General features: G+C 43.3%; 1 protein-coding gene across 2 annotated transcripts; it reads right to left on the reverse strand.

The window, feature by feature from the left end:
• Positions 1-14,838: 14,838 nt before the first annotated feature.
• Positions 14,839-22,566, reverse strand: adrb2a (adrenoceptor beta 2, surface a). Of its 2 annotated transcripts, XR_005005539.1 has the most exons (3): positions 22,424-22,566; positions 20,911-22,238; positions 14,839-15,013 (listed from the first exon to the last, which is right to left on the reverse strand). XR_005005539.1 is itself a non-coding variant. In XM_036548748.1 (2 exons), exon 2 carries the CDS (start codon positions 22,233-22,235, stop codon positions 21,003-21,005), a length of 1,233 nt encoding a protein of 410 aa, XP_036404641.1. In that variant the 5' UTR covers positions 22,236-22,238; positions 22,424-22,566; the 3' UTR covers positions 20,828-21,002. The 2 variants fall into 2 exon arrangements, 1 of the variants encoding a protein (XP_036404641.1); XM_036548748.1 differs by lacking the exon at positions 14,839-15,013 and having other exon boundaries at positions 20,828-22,238.
• Positions 22,567-22,793: the final 227 nt, after the last annotated feature.

Genomic DNA, 22,793 nt, shown 5'->3' on the forward strand with positions numbered 1-22,793 from the left:
AAACCTAGAGTGACTACAACAGCCATGAATATTTCTATTCCTGGTTGACTTACCATGTCAACATTATGTAACATTTTCTGAAGATCAGTTCTTATTGTTGGCATATCTGAGATCCTTTCATCGGTGAAGCTCTCAGAAAAAGTAATTGCTGAGAATATATAATGTTTCCATTCTTCTCCATCAGTTTAATACGCCAGTTTCCTCCTTTGTCAGCCTTTTCTTTCCTGAAATATGGAAATAGTATATAGGGCTTATGGCTGCATACAGGGCCATTTTCCCTTGCCAGTGGCCACAGAAACATATACGTGACCATGTTATAGATGTATTATCCATAGATGTAGAATATACAAAAAGGAAGTAACTACTTAAATTAGGGGAAGTAAGCAATTCCATCAGTGACAGCCATTTACAACATCAAGTAGCTAATGCTTAAGGTTTATCCTGGTACAGCTTGAACAGGATGTCCTGTTTATTGACGGGGGTTAAAATAGGACGTTTATTTCCTTTTGTACGGGACTTTTGTGGTATAACGGTCAGTGTGAAATGTTCCTATACCTCAGGGATAAGAATGTTTTCTTGAGGAAGAGTTTGGCTCTTTTGTTTGTTTCATCCCTTCTGAGTAACTTATATTGAAATATGTCGTGCCAATTTTGTGATACTAATGCCATTTATGTCATAGACAAAAGCCTTCAGTCTCATTGTATTTCTTCATTCATTCTTTGAGTGTGAAGCAGTTTCATAACACAGACTGACCCTATAAGCCACCTGGACATGAACACAGCCTCTATTTCACAGTTAGCAAAGTTAGGTTTTTTTTTTTTGCAGTTTGCTTTTTACAGGCTGTTTGGTGTTTTGCTACTCTGAGCATCTCCTATTTAAAACCAGAAGAGGGCAGGCTTGGTCTGTATTTTTGCAGCCTGTAATTGAGGGGAATGCTGAATGATGAATGGGTCTTTAATGACATTTAAAACAAGCGTCATTCCTATGAGACGTGGCCGAAGAGCAAGCCTGGAAGTGCGTTCCATCCGCTACATCCTGTACAGGTTGCGCTAATTACGTTTACTTTTCCAGGCCCGCAACATCTGTGGCGGATTCACTCAAAAAGGCACATTTGACAGGGGCGAAAATGATCATCAGAAAATGACTTGCTCTTGCAAGCATGCATTAAGAAACAGAAAAGCAAAGAATTTTGAGTGGAAATATGGGCCTGTGCATAAGCTGTCCCACATGATGGAGACTGGCCACTCTGTAGTTTTTGGACTCAGACCGACCACATAAGGGAAGCATTTAGGTCCATCTGTTCAGATAAATCCCTCCGTAATGAGGCTCCTCGTCACTATTGCAGCATGAGTAGTTGGTGCGATGCAACGCTAAAATACAAACTGCCCTATACCCAAAGAACATTGGCCGAGGTGTTAATCCTACTGTGAAAATGGTCCCAGGCCCCCTGCCCTCGCTATCTGTCCGAGCACCGTCAGCTGACGTCAGTGGGGATGACTTGATACTTACGAACAGACCCTTTGACTCATGTTGAATTCATAGTCTGGGCTACTGTGCTTTGGGATTGGACTAGATATTTGGCCTTTTTAGTGCCTGGTGGATCATGACATGACGAAAGGTGAGGATCAGGTGTTGATGTTGTGCCACACGGCCACAGCACAAGGAACAAGAGCAGCTGCATCACTGTTTGGTGTATTGTTTGTAGATCTTAATTGTCCCTTTTGGTCTCATATATGGCGTGCACGCACACACACACACACACACACACACACACACAGACTCACAGACATCCTCACACTGACAAAAATATATAAATAAACTTAAGGAAAATATCAAAGTATGTGTTAAACAGCAGCCAATTTGCCACAATACAAAAAGCAATATAGTTCCCCAGTCATACCATGCCTCAAGTTTATTTCCCTTATCGGTCATGATCATTAGTATGACTTTATCGCTTTATCATTGCATCATTAGTTTCTGTGTTTATTTTTGGTTGTCATATGGCACAAAATATGAGGCATAGTGCAAACACATATTCTATAACACAGTTTCTTTCCAGTGAATCGAATCCCTCCAAATCTCGCTGTTTGTTTCTTTCTCTCATTGACCTCACCCCCCAATGTAAGACCACCTGCGTCACTGACATATTGATTTAACTTGACAAAGAGAAAGGTTGTCCCTCTTTCCAGAACACTCAGCACGGCCCTAACCGATGGTTAGGGTCTAGAACACTTACCGCTGTTCAACGCTTAAGGGGTCCAAGGCAAGGAAAGTGAGTCACTTGTTGATGGATTAAGGCAGTGCGGGGGTGGGGGGTGTGGGTTTGTGTATGAATGCATGGCTTGATTTTGACAAATCAATTTTTTTTTCCTGTATTCTTCTACGTTCGGACAGGAAAAGCCAGACAGGAAAGCCAGACAAAACCCCATGTGTCTGCATCCAAAGACCTTTAGAGGACAACATAAGGCCAGATACCATCCTGAAGGCTCACCCTTTCGTGAATGTAAATGCCATGGCTCAAATTGGGGTAATTTTGCACACATCATTAGCGTGGATTTTAGCATAATAAGCATTGTTCCTCTCCCCGTGGTAATTTAGCCAGCTGCCTGAAATTTCACTCCAAAATGGATGCCTGAAAATGCTCTCCTGTTCGAGTGGCCCTGATTGTGGTGCTCGCCTGTTCGCTCACAGCTTGGCCAAAAGCCTGCCTCTCAGGTGCCTGACGAGACCGCAGGAATTTCACAGGGTCTCGGCACGAGTGAACGTTGAGAAAGCTGCCGTGCAACTGCCCGAGCACCTGCTGTCATCATAACATGGAAGACCTGTAACCTCCATCAAACAATGCTGCTTCTTCGTATTGTTTCAAAGGGGGTATTCTTTTCAACAGGTTTTGCAGCGTGTCTGTTGGTCTGAGCTGTGCTCGTCAGCTTAGTTTCTCTGCACCCACAAGACTAAAAATAGACCTTTGAAAAGGCGGTGCCACTTCCTATATTCCCCCGGGTTCCGTATTTGTGTATCTCACCAGCAGCACGTGTAAGAGAAGCGTGACAGTTGCCACAGCAGTGTACAGTGAGGGGGTGTATCTGCTTTCGGATGACTGGTCAACGGGGTCTTACGTCTGGTTGGAGGTGCTGTCAGGCCGCTGTCTCTCCAGTCCCGCGCATCAGTACACCAACGGCTGGAGAAGCTGCAAAGGGAATCTCATTCTGCTTCCAGAAGCGCATATGAAGACCTTATTCTGAGCTGCGCACACCCACCCATCAACCTGCTTCAGCACTCTCAGTGTAAATAAAATATTGAGCTGTATTCATTATCGCAGCACTACTATACGCAAGAGCGCGGCGGCACTGAGTCAACCTCGAAGGCCTCCAGCCGAGAAAAGAGGCCGCTTTTCATAATTATTTTGCGAAGGCTTTGAAATGTTCCTGTTTAGACTTGGACGTCCGTGGTCGCAGCCCGGGTTTCTCGGAAACAAAGTGTCCACAAAGCGCGTTGACTGATCCTTGGCACAGTAGAGGCGCTGTTCGGAAAGCAATACAATTTGGGCAACAATGAAAGCTGCACGCTGTGGGGCCAAATTGGCAAGGCCACTTGCAGGAAGTCCTGCCGAATAACTGCACATTGAAATTCACCATGGACGGCCTGGCACACACAGCCCCGAGCTGCATGCTATGAGAGCGGGTTTGTCAGCAAGCTCCGAGCATATTGGAGTGAAGTTATCCAGCCATTTCTCCTCCCATCCTCTGATTCGTCCTCAACCCCTGACTGTAGATCCAGGGTCCCACCCTTCATGGATCTCAGAATATGTTTACAGGAAAAGAGGGGTACATTTTAAATAAGCACCTCTACTCCTCAAGTAGTCCTAGTAACCAAAGCACTATGGCTCATTGCGTACATACAGGAAAATTCATTGGTGTAATCTCCAATGTGTCCAGACACTGTATGTCAAGTACTGCTAGGGACTGAAAGATACTTTGGTTCAGATGACTGGAAGCTAGGTAAGGGAGAAATGCTTCAGGCAACAACTTTTTGCATGTCTTGTACTGTAGATTCACATAATCAAGCATCACTTGACCGTCCCCACTCTCATTCTCTTCTGTAGATCACAATCGCATGGATAGTAAAAGACAGGCATGAGCACTGGAGACACCAGAGCAACAGCAGCAAATAAGCAGACAGAGCCGCATTGCTTGGGACAGGGATGTTGATTCGTCACAGTGAGAATATTAGATTTTTGGAGTTACAGTCTTGCTGGGAGGGCTGAGTCTCCCGGGGGAAATTAACTCCTTCACCACCGCGATGTCTCTCTGGCTTCCTCGCAAATCGAAATGCCCCCCCCCCCCCACGCAAATCACACCAGCTCCAGCTGTCCCTTCGTCCCCGTGCTCACAGAGCGAGCTCTCTGAAGGCCACCTGACGCCTCCCGCTGGATGCGCGATGAGACAGAAACTGTGAGCCCATCTGAGGGTGCGCCACGGAGCCCACGCCTCCGGAGAGTTCCAGCAGATCGTGCTCCCCGAAGGCCTCACAAGGCCTCCGGCAGTCAGCGAAACAGTGAGTGACGAGGTCAACGATGCAATCAGTGACACGGCAAGCGATGGGGTCAGTGACGCAACCAGCGAACAGTCCTAGGTGTCAGCACTCATAACATATTGCTGGACTGAACATTAGGAAGCAGACTGCATGAACCATGGAAAGGGATTTGTTCGGTCGTGTGCATGTAGGCAGTCATGCACGTACAATACCACACAGAAAACCTACCTTACCTTACCCGACAAAGTCCACTCTACCCTGGCGGAATTAATTCAATTGGGCTTTGCTGTGACAGACTCCTGGCCATTGTTAGTGAATGACACAGCTCAGACTCGGACCCGTATAAATGCTTCAACCATCTGAGCCTCACAGCTTTGTAAAAAGCTCTGCAGTGCTGAGCCGCCTACATTTTGTTAATGGTGATGGTTGTTATTTAAAATCTTTTTTGCCCTCGGTTTCACCTCTCAAACCAGATCACAAACTATCTTGCAAGACGACTTAGTGCCGCCTCATCTCCAGGCTTTTGTGATATGCGTATTCTTGGAATTTTAACATGACTTATCATACGCCTCATTGTCGTCACTTTTATGCTGAGACAAAGTGTGATGAGCTGGATTAGGAATCTCACAAGCCATCAGCCAACATAACAGGTGCTGAGTCACTCTGAGAGGATTGATCCTCTACCTCCAAGATTCAAATATGGCTATTTATCAATGGAACCATATCCACTGCAAAGAGATCAATGCAGTAAATGCACCATGGTTCACATAAGCAGTGGGAAATACACGGTGCTGTTTCATTAGTGCACCTCAAGTGTCAGTCATGCAGTCAAATGACACATAGTAATCCTGGCCAGATTCCACAGATGACCTCATTGCTTTTGGAAGTCATACATGTTCCCAATTTGTTGAAGGCTTAAATGAAATGAAGATGGTGTCAGTGAGAGTTACACACACAATAAATGCTCAGATTGAGTATGCTTTCAGAAACAAAACTCTGGGTTGAGGGTTTATAGTCTCAATGTTTTAACATGCAAGCGCAGCCAACACAAACACCATTCCTTGCCAGTCAGAACAACTCCTCATGACTTTGAAAGACCAGCACCATTGACACATGTCTAAAACAACATTACCTCACCCCCATTCTCCCACAATTATGTTTGTTTAACGGCTGACTATATGTGCTATGTCAAAATATCTGCAGCGTTATTTCAAGAGTGCATTTTATATCCAGGCTTAAGTCAGATGAATGGCACAGGGGTACTGTCACTTGAGATACCCACAATTTCACAACCACTCTATCCTGTAAAGTGCATGCATTATACAGCTACAGTGATTTGTTGTACTTGCAATTTCCTGTCTTTCTCAAGAAGGTGCAACCACATAAATTAAACTGATTTATCGGGCCACTTGGGCCAACATAATTCTCCGATGTGCTATACATTGCTGTTCAAGAATTTCTGCATGCACCGCAATCACCTGACCGTACAGTTTTTAATATGCACAGAGCACAGCATAGATGTTGGCCAGACCGGCACCAACTAACATGGGGCAGACAAATTTCTGTCAGACTAATCTTGGTATTGTGCGTTTGTACAGGGAAAGACCTTGGAATATCATGATTTTGAGAGTCAGTCACCCATCCTTCAGCGGTATTCTCCACTGAGCGCTAGTGAGGGAAGTCCTGGTAAGTTTCACATACAGCCTGAGAGACAGAATATAAGAATGTACTTTAAGAACACTGACAAGAACAGGCCATTGAGCCCAACCAGGTTCAATGTATAGACAGAAATAGAGAGATCTGAGACAGAGAGAGAGAGAGAGACAGACAGACAGCCAGACAGACAGACAGTGGGTGAGACTCTGGCTGTTTGCCTAGACCAGTGAAAATAGAAAGGGAGAGAAAGCAAACTCTAAACATTAGGGAAAGCAAGTCATCTGGGAGTCCTCCAAGCTCGCCTGCGATAGGAATAGAAAATGAAAACAAGGGGCTTCTGTAATGCATGGCAATGCAAACATCCCACGGCACACATTTAAAATACATACAGTTCATGGAGAATACTTCTCATGATGTGGCTAGCAGTGTTGACACACAGCGCTCTTGTTTCCAATCTCCATCAGTTGGCTTTGAAGGGTAAGCAATGGGTTTCTGTGGCCGCAATTTAAGAGGATGCGCGTGTACATGGCAGGGAGTGTGATCAATCACCCTTATTTCCACGAGGCCGTTCACGGCACAGAATCCGCTTCGGAGCAGGCTGGCGGACTGATGAAAGGAAGCTCGAGGTTTGATTACAAGCATCTATCTGCCTGTCCTCATCCTCACAACATCCATCTGAATGGATCCACTGGTCCTGACACAAAACCAGCCAGTATCTTAAGCCCTGTCTTATGGGTCCACTGTCACACATATCGATTTTTTTGTCATCACACCCAGAAGACATATGCTTGTGCATTCAGCATGTTTTAAAAATGAAGGTACGAGGTGATTATGCCGTTTGAGAATAGAAGCACACATTTGAAAAAAGCACAGAAACTTTTTTCAAATGCTTTCGCTGACCAGACTTCCCTCTCGTGTGTAAATTCCACAGTCACTGTTTTCACAAGTTGTACAGTCAGAAATCCATTTACGCTGCTGACTCTTGCCAGAACATTCCAGGTATACTGCACATTTGTGCTCAAGGGTACGGCAGTAACTCTCCATGACAGCGGATCTGACAGAGCCTGACTTTAACGCGTTCACCAAAAGAGGCATGCTTCAGTCTGTCTCCCCATACGATTGCATTGTCCTTGCAATGCTTCCTGAACTGATATGCCTCTGTTCCTAGTCTGGCCTCCTGGAGCTCTCACTGCACAGTGAGGTTAAACAACAATTCCTCTCATACTTTGTGTCTCTATCTCCATAGCCATATTAGGCCTTTGTTTCCATTCTAATGATGATAAGTATTAGCCTTTCATATTCATTTACACACACATCAGAAACAGCTGCTCGGGGTTTGGCACTGTAGCGTTAGGCTACAAGATGCACAGAGAACATGTTTAAAGGAGGGGATTAGATCACAGGGATTGTACAACTTACTTGATGTTCCCTAGACTGGTTATGGGGACAAACTTTATTCACTGAAGCAGGAACCGCAGATGAGACTCCAACCAGAGCAGTGCAGGCTAGAAATATTTATAATTATTTCAGAGGCAAATATTTTAATTTGCAATTATTAGCTCATAGTGTATATCATTCATACCCAAACGTGTGCTCTATTTATACCCAAATGTAAGCTCATGTTACATAAATGAAAAATGCAGGCACACAAAGTGCGATAAGCTCAAACCTATTATAAGCACATCGTCATAAAATGGAATATCATGACACTGTTGCAAAAGAGTAGGCCATGCATTACGGACCAAAGGCATAAAGAATAACAATGGAATACCAAATTATGCTGAGAATACTTTGGACAGACACTTTCCGCATAATATATGCATTATAAGGAAATTCATAGGTGTGGAGTAAACGATCACAAATTTGCATTTGCACTCATTTGCATCATTCAATTTTGAAAAGCGTTCCCTATTACAGTGTAATGGAAGTGTACCATTATGTATTGCTGCTTGTTGCCAACGGTGGCTGCATCAGCCATGTCTCATGATATAGAGGTTTTTTTATGGGAAGTCTGCAGTGTAAATATTTCAAGTCAGTTTTCCATATCTATATACTTACTGCGTGAAGTGCATACAGATATACTGCAGTGAGAGAGAGACGGAGAGAGAGAGATAGAGTACATTGTTTGTGTGACTCTGTTTTATCTCTCTGTCATTTGACCTGTTGATCCCTAGATTGTGCTATGGGAGACTGACAATACAGTTTTTCAAAGTCGGCTGGTTAAGAATTACTTTCTCAACACGGTCACTACTGACGGCTCCAGGCATCATAAAAAGACACACTAGTGCAAATAGCTTTCTGTCCTTTTTTAAATCAGATATATCATCTGACATTCACAAAATGTCTTTGAAACTCTGTATTCAGAGCATGCGCAGACCTTTCCTCAAACATATTTTGCTCATTCTTTACTCCAGTGGAATGCCAGTGGAAAGTGTTCACGCCTTGTACATTACAAGAAAAAAAACTGAAAAGCTAAAAAGACAACTGAGGGAGGAGAGGTCTGTTTAAATGAAAAATAATGATACAAGAGAGACACAACAACAGCTTGTACCAGACTATGCCAGAATTGCGTTTATATTTATTCACCTGGCAGGTGGTCTTATGCAGGTAAACTTACAAAGGTACATGAATGCAAATGAATACAAGACTGCATGAATAACAACACATTTGAACAAAAATGTCAGTACATCATACTGAAGCTGCAATGAGCACTCCAGTAAACTTTAAAATAAGCTAGGCACTAATGAGTGAATGCAGCTTCACTGGCATTATCCAAGCAAGACAGCAGCGTGGCATAGTGGTGTGGAGCATGCCTTGTAATCAAAAGGTTTCTGATTTGATTCCCTGCTGGGACACTGCTGTTGTACCCTTGGGCAAGATACTTGCCTCCGTAACTATCAATCTGTATAGATGGGTAAATTTGTAACCTATGTAGGTTGCTCTGGATAAAGAGCATCTCCTAAATGACAATAACATAATGCAGTGAAAATGCTATTTCACAAGGGCAAGAAATTCCAGAACAACTGCAATGAATTTAACCTGGAAAGGTACAGCATTAAAATGAATGGGAAGATTTTTGGATTGACTTGGAGTCCAGCTCTCCAGTCTGTCATAGGATTGTTCTGAAAGCCAAAACCGACCACTGGATGCTCTAAAGGGCCACTCCCAGCTGTAGGATGAAAACAGCAAAGCACTGGATCTAACCAGGACAACGTTCAAAGCTAGGCAGATGACCCTGGAATCCAGCCCAGGACCGAAACCTGCAAGTGAGAGGAGAAGAGAAAGAGGTGGACTGAGGGGGATAGGGAGGGTACACAGATTTAAATACACCATTAGCTAGTTTGGGTTGGTTTAGGAAAAGTAGACGTGGATATAGGACTTTCCTGCCCTTCTAATGTTCAGTTATTAAACTTAAGGAATAATCAATCAGTTATGTGACTATTACGGTCAATAATATTGCTATCAATCAAATAAGTGTCAATATGTGAATCAGTGAAATAATGCTACTAAAGTGCTGTACAAAAAGCTAGAGTTAAATGTTAAGGGAGCCATGATTCAGTCTGAGGAGGTGGGCGTTCAGTTTGTGCCAGGAGACAGCCAGGAACCGCTGACTCGACAGCTTTAGGAAGTTCAATCTGCCACATAGAAACCAGAGCAGACGGAGGATATGTCCAGGATATGAGACCCCGCATGGGGAAGCACAGCCAGGTGTCTTGAGGCTTCAGAGTGGAATATTCTAGTACGTACGTACGGTCTGAGGATTGCTTGTACTGTAGGTACAGAAAAGACATTCACACATACCCATGTGCAGCTGTTTTCAAATTTAGAAGTTGACACAAAGGCGTGAACTCACACCCTGTTCTGTTGAACACCAAATTTACTATGCAACCTTTTGACTTGAACTTGGTCCACTTGATGCATAAGGCATCACCTTCTTTCAGAAGTCAACACATACACTATTGCTGACCCACTGCAACAGCTGTTCACTGTTCCAACTAAAATTGTTTTTATTTTTATGTCATGATTGATGACACCAATTCCTTTCTGATACATTTCTGTTAATGGACACAGATCCACAGCTGCAGATAAAAATGGTAGGCTCTTGCTTGAAAAAAAAAGACTCATTGCATTAAAATTTTCGGTGCGTATGTAGACGTATTATGTATCCCACTCAGCATGTCCAGAGTACTGCTCAGCTTAGGAAAGCATTCATAATGCTGTGGGAGCCTACATTGGTTAATAAGGACAGAGGTCAGTGAGGCTGGAGTGAGCATTGATTATAACTATCCCAGAGGAACTGAAGGCAACCACTATTGTTCCCCTGTTCTTAAAAACAATATATCCCCTATGGAAATGAATAGGAAAATGGCCAACTCCCCATGAAAAACCAGTATGGTCCAACTCGTAGTTTATCACCTCAGCACGGCTACAGTGTAACACTCCACAATGCAAGTCTTCATGAACCTTAAAAAAAACCTCTTGCAAAACAAGAAAAATTATCCAGGTTAAAGGACATAGTGATTGTTTCTAACTGACATCTCTGCAATGCTAAGAATTGCTAAAAACACCCACGCTTTGTGTTAAGTTACAATCACGCCTCCTGTAATGGAGTGGCTATGTAACTTCAGGCCTTGCCAGATGTTCACTGACTTCCAATGGAAAATGGTCAGAGAGGTGAGATGCACATTCTTTTTTCAAATGGGCATTGGTAAGTTCCTTGGCCATAATTAGAGACATGTTATTAAATGGATCACATCGGCACCCACCTCTCCATTGTGACAGTCGGAGTGTTAAATGGAGGGGTATGAAAAGTCATGTAGGCATTCATGAATGTAAGACATGAAGACATGGGGGGAGGGGGGTAATATTGTGACAGTCGCTTAGCTGGAGGTGCCTTAGGACAGTTGCACATGTATCCACAGTGATCAGTGATGGGAGGCATTCGATTGCCAGCCCTCTCACAAAGACATGGATTTACAGACGAATACTGTAGCAAGCTGAGCTAGTGGCCAAGAAGTGTCCTCAGAGTAGACCCTCACGGTAACAGAACACAAATAGCATTCAACCAGTGCGAAACTTAACTAATTTTTCATTCCTTGTTTCACACCTATCAGAAGCTAAAGGCTAGCAGCCAAAGGCCAACTGATAAAGTGCCCTTTGTGTGTTGTGTGAATGAACTGCCAGTGAGGCCAAAGAGGAGGACCTCATTTAGCTGCAGACTGCATCTGGAGAGATGACCTCTCAGTGTTTGCCCAGCATATCTTGAATTAACTGCATGAAACCACAATATAATGGCAGTCTTTTTTTGGCAAAGTGCATTAGCGCAACGTATTTGAACAGTGCACTGGTACAGTACGTCACATAGCAACCTTGCCATCAGAAAACTTGCTAAAACAAACTTTCTCAGGATAAGACAGTAACAACCAAAAGGAGGGTATGGTGCTTCTGTAAAGTAATGACGCAAAAAAAAAACATGTATCAGCCGGTGTGAGGACTACTTTCATTCTTCCTTTCAAGAAACACACAAAGCCTGACTGGATTTCCTGATTTCCACAACTGAGAAAACAAAAAATATGAGAAAACAAATAATAACATAATTTTTAACTGTATGTTTGCTCTGGGCAGTCAAACACAGGCTGACCTCATACCATTGGAGAGACATTGAATTAAGATGGTGAGGAGGAAAATAGCAACAGCCAGGAGGAGGGGGGTCAGAAGACTCAGGCGTAAAGAGCTGGACTACGTCCATCTTCTGAGTGTCCCGACAGTGATGGCTCTCCCATGTGCTTCAATGTCCGGCTGTTTGCTGCTATTCATGCCTGTCTGCGTCCTGGCCTGGGACATCCGATTTGATAGGGCCCAACAACTGAAGTGGTGTTGGCAGCTGGAAGGGTCAGCCTGGCTCATGTTGAGGTTCCTCAAAGCCTAGAACACACAGTTCGATTTCTCAAGTGTACTTTAAGTGCATCTGTCACAGCACACAAGTGAGGTACTGCACTGCTGTGAAAATAAGGGATGACACACCACACAGGTTTTGAGACTGGGAAACCACAGCGTGTGTCATAACCCCGGGATATAGTTATGACTGTGCATTAGTTAGCCAATACTTAGCATGAGTATCGCCAGACTTGCCGTTCCTTTATTTATTTTGCTGGACTGCTCTGGAGTTTGAAGTACAGAGCGCAGCGCTCAGGCTCTGGACAAAACCAGCCACCATTTCCTCAAAACTTCCCAGCGATCACTTGTTGTGATTCCGATGCTTGTTGTGTTAGCATGCGAGTCAGATGGATCAAATAAACACTTGTCTTTGCAACAAATATCCGTAAGCCCTTAATCTTTCACTTGTGCACAGTGTGTGCGTTCGTCTTAGCGCTCACATGTTGCGGCCGCTGTGTCATCCTGCCGCCGGCTATAAGAGATCACAGTCGGAAGACTGTGCTGTGGAATGGTCCCTTTCAGTGATTGTCGGTAGTCCTTTTATCTGCCTGGTTTATGAATCCTAACACTAAAACCTGACTTAGCGGCACAGCACAGATTTTCAAAGGAGAGTATGGGGTTAGTAGATACCTGGAACACTACAACATCTGAGCAGACTGCATAAAATGCTTAGGTTACATATGAGTAATATGAAAATAGAATTAAAATGAAATAAAATACACAGATACATGAATAACATGAAACTTTTTAAATAGCTTAATTAGAATGAATGATTACTTTAATACACCTTTGATTAAAAACATCCTTGTTAGCAATATCTTAATGCATGTATAATGACTTTGATTGAGTGATTTTAATTTCCTGCTTGAACATACCCCAAAATAACCGTTGGATTCTCAATACGGAAATTATTTCTGAAGCTGCTATGGAGAATTTCTCAGTTAGAATTGAAAGGGCAGTTCGATAAGCACATGAGGAAGCTCTCCGTACACTTTTAAATAGCGGGGGTTGTGGCAATATGTTGGGATAGTGGACATGTAGTTCAAACGTAATTGCACAGTCATATCTAAGTAAGTATGGTTACAGGAAAAAAGGTTTAATGTTAAATCTTCTTTGACATGCTCTTCACATCAGAAGGCCATCGATGCTTTAGGCTTGGACTGTGTCAAAACTGGGAGCACCTTTTCACTGCCATTGTATGTCAGAGATGAAAAAAGAAAAAAGGGATGGCAGCCACATTTCTCACTGCTCTATTTCTGATACTTCTGCTGCTTCATTATGGAAATTTTAACTGCCATCTGAGTTCCAGCCAAACAGGAATTACGCAAAATTACATTTGTACTAAAATTATGTAATTGAATTATGTCTGAGAATTTTTTCTGCCTTTACATGTATGGTTAAACATTTGGCATTTATGAGTAAGTTAGACTTTGACACATTGACTTTCTTTGCCTCTGATTTTATTAACATCCCTCTGGGACGTTACCAGGGAACAATTTTTGATTGGTTTCTCTCAGATCTTTAAACTAGGTCTAAACACCTACCATTATGGCAACTGGAAGATTTGTTTTGTTATTTGGGTCAGAGTTCAGTCACAGTGGGTTCTTTTTACTTGCGAGAGAGGAAGATTTGTTAATCTACTTTGCTCAGTACCTACAATTCTACTGCAGTGCATGTGTACTCTTTTGGAATGCCTTACCGACAGACATAATCTTATGCACAGGCCAAAGCATTTTATGTAGCCTGAGGACTTCAGATCTGTATTTGTCCATCACACCAGTGTGTTTCATATGTGTCTTTCTCGTATTGTTTCATGGATCGTTCAGACAAATCATTGCCAGGTCTTCTCAAGCTTGAGTGAAGAGGTCATTTTTAAGTGCACCTTTCCTGGCATTATCAAAAACATTCTTGCGAGGTGTTGACTTCATATTTGTGATTACCACTTTCCAGTGAGTTCCAAACTCGGCCTTGGCCGTATTCCAAAATAAGCCTATCCTCTGGCTTGCTTGTTGGTTCTGCTATATATATTTTACATAAGTGTCTTTTTGGTCTTGAGCAACATGGCATTAATCAAGGCTCTATGTGGACATACTGACAGTTTACTGTATTGTACACATACTGTCCGTGAGGGCACCCATTGGGAAAATAATGCACGGATACTGTAGATAAATGAACTGTACTTGAAAATAAATAAAACGTGGGAAAAGGACACTGACTGTTTTCCTGGTTATTTACTTGGGAGAAGAGTAACATATTTGCCTTGGACTAGCAAAATGATACCAGGCTTTGAGGTTTGTTGCTTTAACCTTAGGTCCAAGAAAAAAAAAAAAAAAACTTTTTCAGCAGGGGCAGCTTCTCAAAAAAAAAAAAAAAAAAATCCGATCCAGCATTTCAGACTCCTTGGTGCCAGAACTCCTGTCGTCTCTGTTGCCCCCCATGGGAGACCGTGCAGGCCGGAGTGCAGCGATAGAGTTTTTATTTGCTCTTCCTCTTTTTCTTCCTCGCCGGAGCCACGATCGGGTGGACTGCGGGTGACCGCCTGGATCGACTTCCCAGTAAACAGTTCACAGCGAGCGGCGCGCTTACATAACGTTGCTCGGGAAACCCCCGAGAGAAGGAGACGGAGAGAGACCCACTTTCATGGCGTCACTGATCAAACAAGTTCGAGAAATGAAAAGAGAAGGATGAGCTGGTCGCGCGGAGGGGGGAGAAGAGAGTGTCCGTTGCTGGCATCGGTGGGGGCTGGGTTATTTGTGTTGAAAATAAAGGTGAAATTGGCTATTCTTTACAGAGCTCAGCTGAGCCGAAAAGAAACCTTGAGGATGTAGTTTTGTTGCTTATGATGGAGTTCACACTGGAAGGTAGAATATAAACATGGCTTCATTACCTGTGAAGGGCAGGAGGTTTGAAATGAGTGTCTATTTCATTCACAGTACTGTGAAAAAATACTTCAATACACCATTTCTCAGTCTCAAAAGAGAAGTGTGAGAAACTAACAAATGAGGCTATGGCCGTGTTTCAAAACCCTATTTTTTATATAACTGAACTCATGTGTACTCTGTGATGCAACAGTTTTGCTGTCTTCAAGTTATATATGGCCGTACACAGAAATTCCTATAGGAACACTCATGACTATGCCTGTGTCCCAGCCTTCACATAAATTCAAAATGGTTTATCAAAACTGAGATTTACCCTTTTGTTTGGCTGAAGTTGGTCAATAAAATGTGCCACAAAACATTATATGGATAATTCAACATAATCCATGTTTGTTTCAAAAGAGAATGAGAGCTACGAGCAATGTACTGTCACATGCTGAAGCCTCTGTTTTTATGGTGATACTGCCAAAGCTGATTATATGACTTTTCCCTTAAAGGCTTGCCTAAGTTCATTTGCTTGTTCAACCCAGCAAACACACTTGGGGTACATGTATGGACCTTTTGTTCATATAGTATTTCCTGCCCGAGTGCTTGCAGGGCAATATGCATAGTTTAAAGTAACCTTGGAAATAACCTTATATGGTACATGGATGTGAATGTTTTAATATTTATTTAATGCATGGTTTTCCGAACCTCTTTATTTAATGGAAGATCAAGGTAAATTGAGATGTTAAAAGAGAGACAGACAGAAAAAGAAAGGATCTTATTTGGACAAACATCACCAGGTGACTTAGAAGCACATGTTATCTAAAACCATCTCATTAAAATACATTGTGAAGGGATTATATCAGAAGGGAGCATAATGTCAGCAGAGGAAAATAGAATTCCGTTTAAAACCGCTGCCATAAATTATGTAGGCATGGTGCAAGCACCTGTGTAATTAGAGTACTTAACACAGAGCTCTCAGTCCTCACAGCTGATTGGTTTTTCTACACGAATGCTCATTTAAATGCGACCCTAACGATTAGCTCCAGCTTCTGAACCCCGCGATCTGAACCCCATTAGAATAATTTGTTCCTTCCTTATGCTTTGCCTTTATTGCATGTCTGAACTCAAGCCCTGCATCCTAGGAGACATTTTGATTCGGCGTTTAAGCGTGGCTGGACCTTTCCAGAGTTAATTTATGAGAAAAACAAATCTCAGTCAAAATACTTGTTTAGGGTGACATAAATGCTTTTCACCTTGGCTGCATGTCTAATGATTGCTGTTTGTACTTCATGGCCCTCTGTACATTGAGCATCTCCATACTCGATACACTCACTCTGCGGCTGCGTACTGTGTGTTTCTGTTTCTGCGTCATACAGTCCTTCACATGGTATTTTATGTCCTGCATCACCCACATAAATACAGACAGATACTTGGCTCCGGGTTCTGTCTTGTGTTGATAAAACCAACAACGGTAGCTTTGAGAACAAATGACAAAATAGCGAAAAGAAGCAAGAAGCATAGGCTAATTATTCAGCCTTTGCATAATGTGAGATTTCAGGTTAGAAAGTATAAATACATATAGACAACCTCAGCTATTCATAAACATGTCCTTTAAAATCTCTAGTCATTTTGTGACTGAGGTGGTTGTTTCACGTGTGTCTAAAAAGAGTTTTGTGATTTCCTGTTCTTTGTTTCATGGTCAGTCCACAGGGATAAGATGGCTTTCCTGCAAACTGAAGTTCCATTCCATTGACTAAGCCTTCGTTTGTATTCCATATATGTTGTATTTGTAAAGGTAAAACAAATAAAAATAACTGTCAGTTACAATTTTTATTGTTTTCATTGTAAAATGTAATTGCAGAAAGCAAAATTCTTGCCATAAATGAAAATTACTTTTGTGTAAAGAATTTGTCTAAAGACATTTTCAAATGGTGCTTTTGAGAATATGAGAATATGCTCTGTACGGTGTTTTTTTGAGCACTGCCAACTATAGGAGACCTTTTCTGTGACACACTCTCTGCTGAAGTGGTTTGGAGCTGATACATATGAAAATATATTCACCTTTGGCAGCAATGTTCCTTTGTATCTAGTGGAAACATTTTACTATATTTTTCTTTATTCAATGCATATGCCACATTCATGTCTCATTTTCCTACACTGAAATAGACATTACTGTGGCTGTCCTGACCTCAGTTTAAACAGTATGCAAAACATGAGTGCCAGTTTTGCTCTGTTTTATAGAGGGAGAGTTTCCATATTGAAGAAAGTGTCTGCTTTCCCAGGCTCAGTGCAAAGGCAGTTTCTTGGATGTCTTAAACGTCTTAAAGTGGTTTGGTCGCGATGTTTTACAGTATTCCAATCCATCCAGACCCCTTTGCATGGCTAGCAGAGCAGTGGTTTAAAATGAAGTTTGACTCCCCTGAGAACAGAGTAAAAACCAAAAATCTCTAATGTTTAGCCTGAAGCACATGCCGTGCAAGGCTTGCTTGTATGCTGCAGGTGCTTAGAGTGTCTAACTGACATTCAAAATCAGGTAGAGTCAGGTTTCTCCTCTTTCTTCTCTTCTCAACAGCGTTTACAAAACTTTTAGGCGGTCACACAATATCCATAATTTTCTCACAAAGCATGATTTTATATCTTATATATTCTGTCACCCAAATTACTTGGTTTGTCACTGGCTGACGTAAGGCAGGTGCCTTGCTTGAGGGTACAGCAGCTGTGGATTAAGACCCCTTGCAATTGGTTTATCCAAACCCTTAACATCACATGACAGTCACCCGTTTTCACATGACAGTGTTTATTTAATGGAGTGGGTAAAAGAAACTCCGGCCACTGCACGATTTACATTAAATACACTATTTATTATTCCAATACAAATGTCATGTCACACTTGCATCTCATAAATATCACTGTACAATCTTTTTTTTGTTTTGTTTCATTTTATCTTTTTTTCTCTGTAGGACAAAACTCTTTCACTGAACAAAACACAGTAACAAAGAGACAAGGTTCTTTTTTGTGCGAAAGTAGCTTAATAATACATATGGTAAACATTTAAACTGGTGCAGCGTAAAGAGCTTTCCCTCGTGCTGTGAATTGATTACAGCCTGTTATTGCGTGCGGCGAGCGAGATGCTGTCGGTGGTCTGCTGTGACCATTGAGGAGTCGACTCACGCTGCTGTGAAAAGCTCATTTAATGAGCGTTTCTTCCCACAGCCCCATGGTCAGACTGGAAGTGAAAAGCAGATGAGTCTGGGGGCAGGTTAACACAGGAGGAGTATTAACAGTTATCACTGAAGGAGGTTTGGGTTTACCAGCGTTATGCAAAGAGGAACAGGACATGGGTGTGATGTGGTAGCAACTAGTTGCATAACATGTACAGTTTTAGAGTCTATAACCCCCCAAGTTACAACTGCAAGCATCTCTTGTCACTCCAGAGTCAAAGCTTGCCATTCACTTCATGCTGAGCTATACATGGAGCATGGGGCTAACGTGTTCATTCCAGAGTTGTTGAGTGTAAAGGTGGCATTCCCTTCAGCACTACAGGAAGAGGGACTTCGGCTCGTAACACAACTGTCCACAACACGATAATGATTGTCGTATCAGAGGGAAAACAATCCACACGAAACCACACGTCGAGGAGCGCTGCAGGTGTGGACCACTGCCAGCAGAGGGCAGTCTGAACAAATGCTCCATTGTATATCCATTCTTCAAAAGTGCATTAAAAATGTGATTGCACAGACAGATGCATATCACACATTTAGCTGGACACATTATGCATGCATGTACATTTTGCAAAACAGCACTGACTGCAAATGAACTTATGCTCGGGTTCAGTTAACATTCATAGGTATTGATTTCATAAGACAGTGAACTATCAATAGAAAACAGGTTTTCTTTACAATGGGAGTGATAGGTATGCACTATATCTTTAAACAATTATTTTGTACCAGTGAAAAAAGGTGGGCACAGTATATTTAACCTAATATGACCATATTAGAGAGCAGTATGAAGTATATAATATACAGTTTATACAGGCAAGAGGGTCAGTGATATCTGAGTTTACAAAAGCTACAGTACTGATAGATTCAAAAAAAGACTTCGTTCACAGTTTACACATAAGTTACACTTATGTCTGGCCGTACTTCAAAAGGCAGCCACATGCACAGATAAACAGGTCACTAACACTGATTTTAAAATCGTAAAAAGTTAACATGGACCCCCTTATCAGAGTTCATTAAGTGTGTGCTAAGTGCACGTATTGGACACGGATCAAAAGCTCCTTCTTACGACAGTGTTCTTTTCATGCAGTAGCCCCAGTCTAAAGCCGCTGGCTTCCTCGAGCGCATCTGCCATCCAATTTTCTGCTCAGATGACTTTTTGGAGAGAGAAGCCAAATTTCTCAGCTAACCCCTGAGCTGGTGAATACAGCGATTTTTTTTAGTGCGATCACAGGAATAAAAACCTCCACTGAAGTGCAACAATCATAGGGACACCAGAAGAATCCCAGAGCTACAGAGAATACCACAGGGCCAAAACTACAGGAGCGCTGGTGATTTTTTTTTGTGTTTAAGTGTTTAACGTCACTCGATCTCAAGCATGTCCAAAGCTACCTAGTAATGCATCACTAATAAAACTCCTCCACTGATCGTGATCAAACGAGTACCTCATTTTATCTCTGTTTATGAGTTCCATTGACTATCACCGTAATCACTGCTTTACAGGGTAATTACACTAAAATCACCCCGCTAGTTCTGTCAACTGCTTGTCCTTCTTTGCATCTGCACTTTTCTCATTACATGAGTAAGGTCATTGGTTGAGTCAGAAATGTACATTTCTCAATGAACAACTGACCTTATCAAAATATGATCATACAGCCATGTTTACAAAACATGTTATGGTGGACTTATATGTGTAACAGAACAGGAGAAAACGCATAGTTAAAGCTTGCGTTTGTGTTCTAGCAACAGGTGAAACCAGCGCGGTGCACTATGGCTCTGTGGTTTGTACTAGCTATAGAAAGGGTGTGGGAACTGTGGCCCACAAGGTATTTCTGTTCAGTTTACAGCGCTGTTTTCATTTCAGCATCGGAGCTAGCTGGCAGAGAGGAGCGGCGATGCATACAGAACATACTTGATACCTCATCCAAGTTCCTCATGCCTATCCATTTGCTGCCCCGCGGGGGTGACTGCGTACTCACCTTACACTAATCAAGAGTCTCGTCTCTCCGCGCGATCTGCGCTCAGACGACATTAACTGCACAGTCTGTCACCACTGTCACCAAAGGGGAACGCTGCTCAACGGTTCCCAAAAGCACGTCTGGTGACCACGGTCGCAGCGCGGCTTCCACCTGCTATTCCTCGCCGGCGTAAAGGATTACTTGATTAGCGCGGGAGGATCGCCACGATAATTGCTCGCTTTTGATGAAACGGGGCGTTCACGGAGAACGCGTCTGCTGTGCACATCCCAGCAAAGGCAGGTGTCACACTGTCACATTAAATGACCTTTCCCGTCATTATTTCAGGCATGACATTTATCTGTATGCATTCTCCAATGTGGAAAAAAACACTTCCCCTGTATAAACTGCTGAATAAAGATTTACTGAAATGGTTGCTTGAAGGAGTAACAGATCAAAACTGTTGTCTTACAGTTAGCAAACAAACGTAGACTGATCCTGCCTATCTAGGACAGCTTACATTTATTTTACAAAACACAATATAGACCTAAGATAAGAAATAAAGATATCTCGCAAAAATATGAGGTAGATGAAAACAAATTCATGGATGTCAAATTTTGTTATCTCAAATGCTCCAAGGCAGACATATTAAGTGATAATGCAACGCAAAAGGTATAAATAAAAAACATGTCTGTATTTCTACAGTGGAACACATGACCCTCTCCCACCCTCCTTAAGTCCACTTACCAGAAACTGTACTGGGCTCTGAGGTCAGTCAACTCTTTGACAAATCAGAACAAGAAGAACACAGGTAATGACAAGCAGGGAGGCTCTGTGAGTTAAATGACGGTTGTCAGAGCTTTGCTGCAGTTCCCATTGGAGTCAGTCTTTTCCGGCACAGAGAGCTCACCCTCCCGTAGTATCCCCTCCATCACATCCCTGTCCTCCGAGTTAGACTTGCTCTTTGCCTGCTGTTCGCTCTGCCAGCTGTGTCCGCTGTACATGTAGTCATTGATAGCTCCCATCTTGGGGAAAGGAGATCTCCTCAAGCAGAGGATTTCCTGGAAAGCATACCTGAACTCAGGGCTTCTGCAGTAGATGAGGGGGTTGAACGCCGAGTTGGCATATCCTATCCAGTTTAGGATTTTGAAGGGCAGGTCCAGGTTCTCCACCCGGTGGCCAGACGTTTTGAGGATGTTGACGACCACGTTGAGCACGAAGAAGGGCAGCCAGCAGAGGGTGAAGATGCCCATGATGATGCCCAGGGTCTTCAGGGCCTTGTGCTCCTTCAGGCAGAACTTGGTCTTCTTCCCGTTCCTGCCGTCGCCGCCGCGGCCGTCCTGAGCCCCGTTGTTGTTCTGGGCGTGGAAGCGCCCCTCGCTCCGGTCGATCTTCTTCAGCTGCTTCTTGGCCTCCTGGAAGACACGGCTGTAAACGAAGACCATGACCACCAGGGGGATGTAGAAGGAGACGATGGAGGAAGTGACGGCGTAGCCCAGGTTGGTGTTGAACTCGCAGCAGCTGGCGTTCCTCGTGCAGTTCCTCGCCTCCTCCTCGTCGGAGACCCACCACTCCTTGTATATGGGCAGGAAGGAGATGAGGCTCGCCACGACCCAGATCAGCAGCACCATGATGCGGGCCTTGCACTTTGTCAGCAGGGACTGGTACCGAAAGGGCGAGGTGATGGCCAGGTAGCGGTCCAGGGCGATGACGCACAGAGTCTCAATGCTCGCCGTCACGCACAGCACATCGGTGGCGGTCCAGAACTGGCACCAGAAGTTGCCGAAGTGCCAGGTGCGAAGGATGATGTGGCACGCCCCGAACGGCACCACCACCAGGCCCATGACCAGGTCGGCGCAGGCCAGCGAGGTGATGAAGCAGTTGGTGACCGTCTGCAGCCTCTGGAAGCGGGAGATGGCGGTGATCACCAGCACGTTCCCGAACACGATGGCCAGCACCAGCACCGCCATCACCATGCCCAGCAGGACCATCTCTGCCTCGCTGGCGGCCGACGAGGAGACGTTCTGGCCCGCAGAGGTGTTAGACACCAGAGGCACGTTCATATTTCTCATGATCTGAAACCAAGAAGCACATAAACAAACAAGGAAAAGACAACAGAAAAATAAGGGAGAAAAAAAAAAAACATAAAGTCAGTACTGATATAAAAAGCAACAGGAGAAACACACAACAAAACAACCATCTAGTTTAAAAAAGCAGAAGAAAAAAAAACTTTATATTTATATCAGAATAGTTCACAAACCTGTTTGAATTTTAGTCCTGTCTCCCATGCAAGTTGAAAATGTTCCGTTGGTCTCCACTGTTTTCATAAGTATTTGGCCTTTCACTTCATTCTGTAGTCTTGCCTCTCCCTTTTGCACTGTGCTTCAGTCTGAGACACATGAGGCGTTCTGGCATTGAATGTGGCTCCCAGGCTATTTGTCAGAACCCTTATAGCATTCAGCAGTGACATCACGCTCCGTGCAGCCAATGAGCAGACAAGTGAGGCACAAGACCTGTGGGCTGTTCTGCTTTTGAAAAGACTGGGCTGATTGCTTTTCTGCATGTCTGTGAAACAAACTGTGATAGCGGAAGTTTAGAGCAGCTTAAAAAAGAAGGAGGAACTGAAACTA

This window comes from Megalops cyprinoides, chromosome 16, assembly GCF_013368585.1.
Source record: "Megalops cyprinoides isolate fMegCyp1 chromosome 16, fMegCyp1.pri, whole genome shotgun sequence".
Taxonomy (NCBI): domain Eukaryota; kingdom Metazoa; phylum Chordata; class Actinopteri; order Elopiformes; family Megalopidae; genus Megalops; species Megalops cyprinoides.

Bases quoted from the DNA above. Each gene is read 5' to 3' on its own strand.
- adrb2a (XM_036548748.1), bottom strand. From the start codon at position 22,235: ATGAGAAATATGAACGTGCCTCTGGTGTCTAACACCTCTGCGGGCCAG.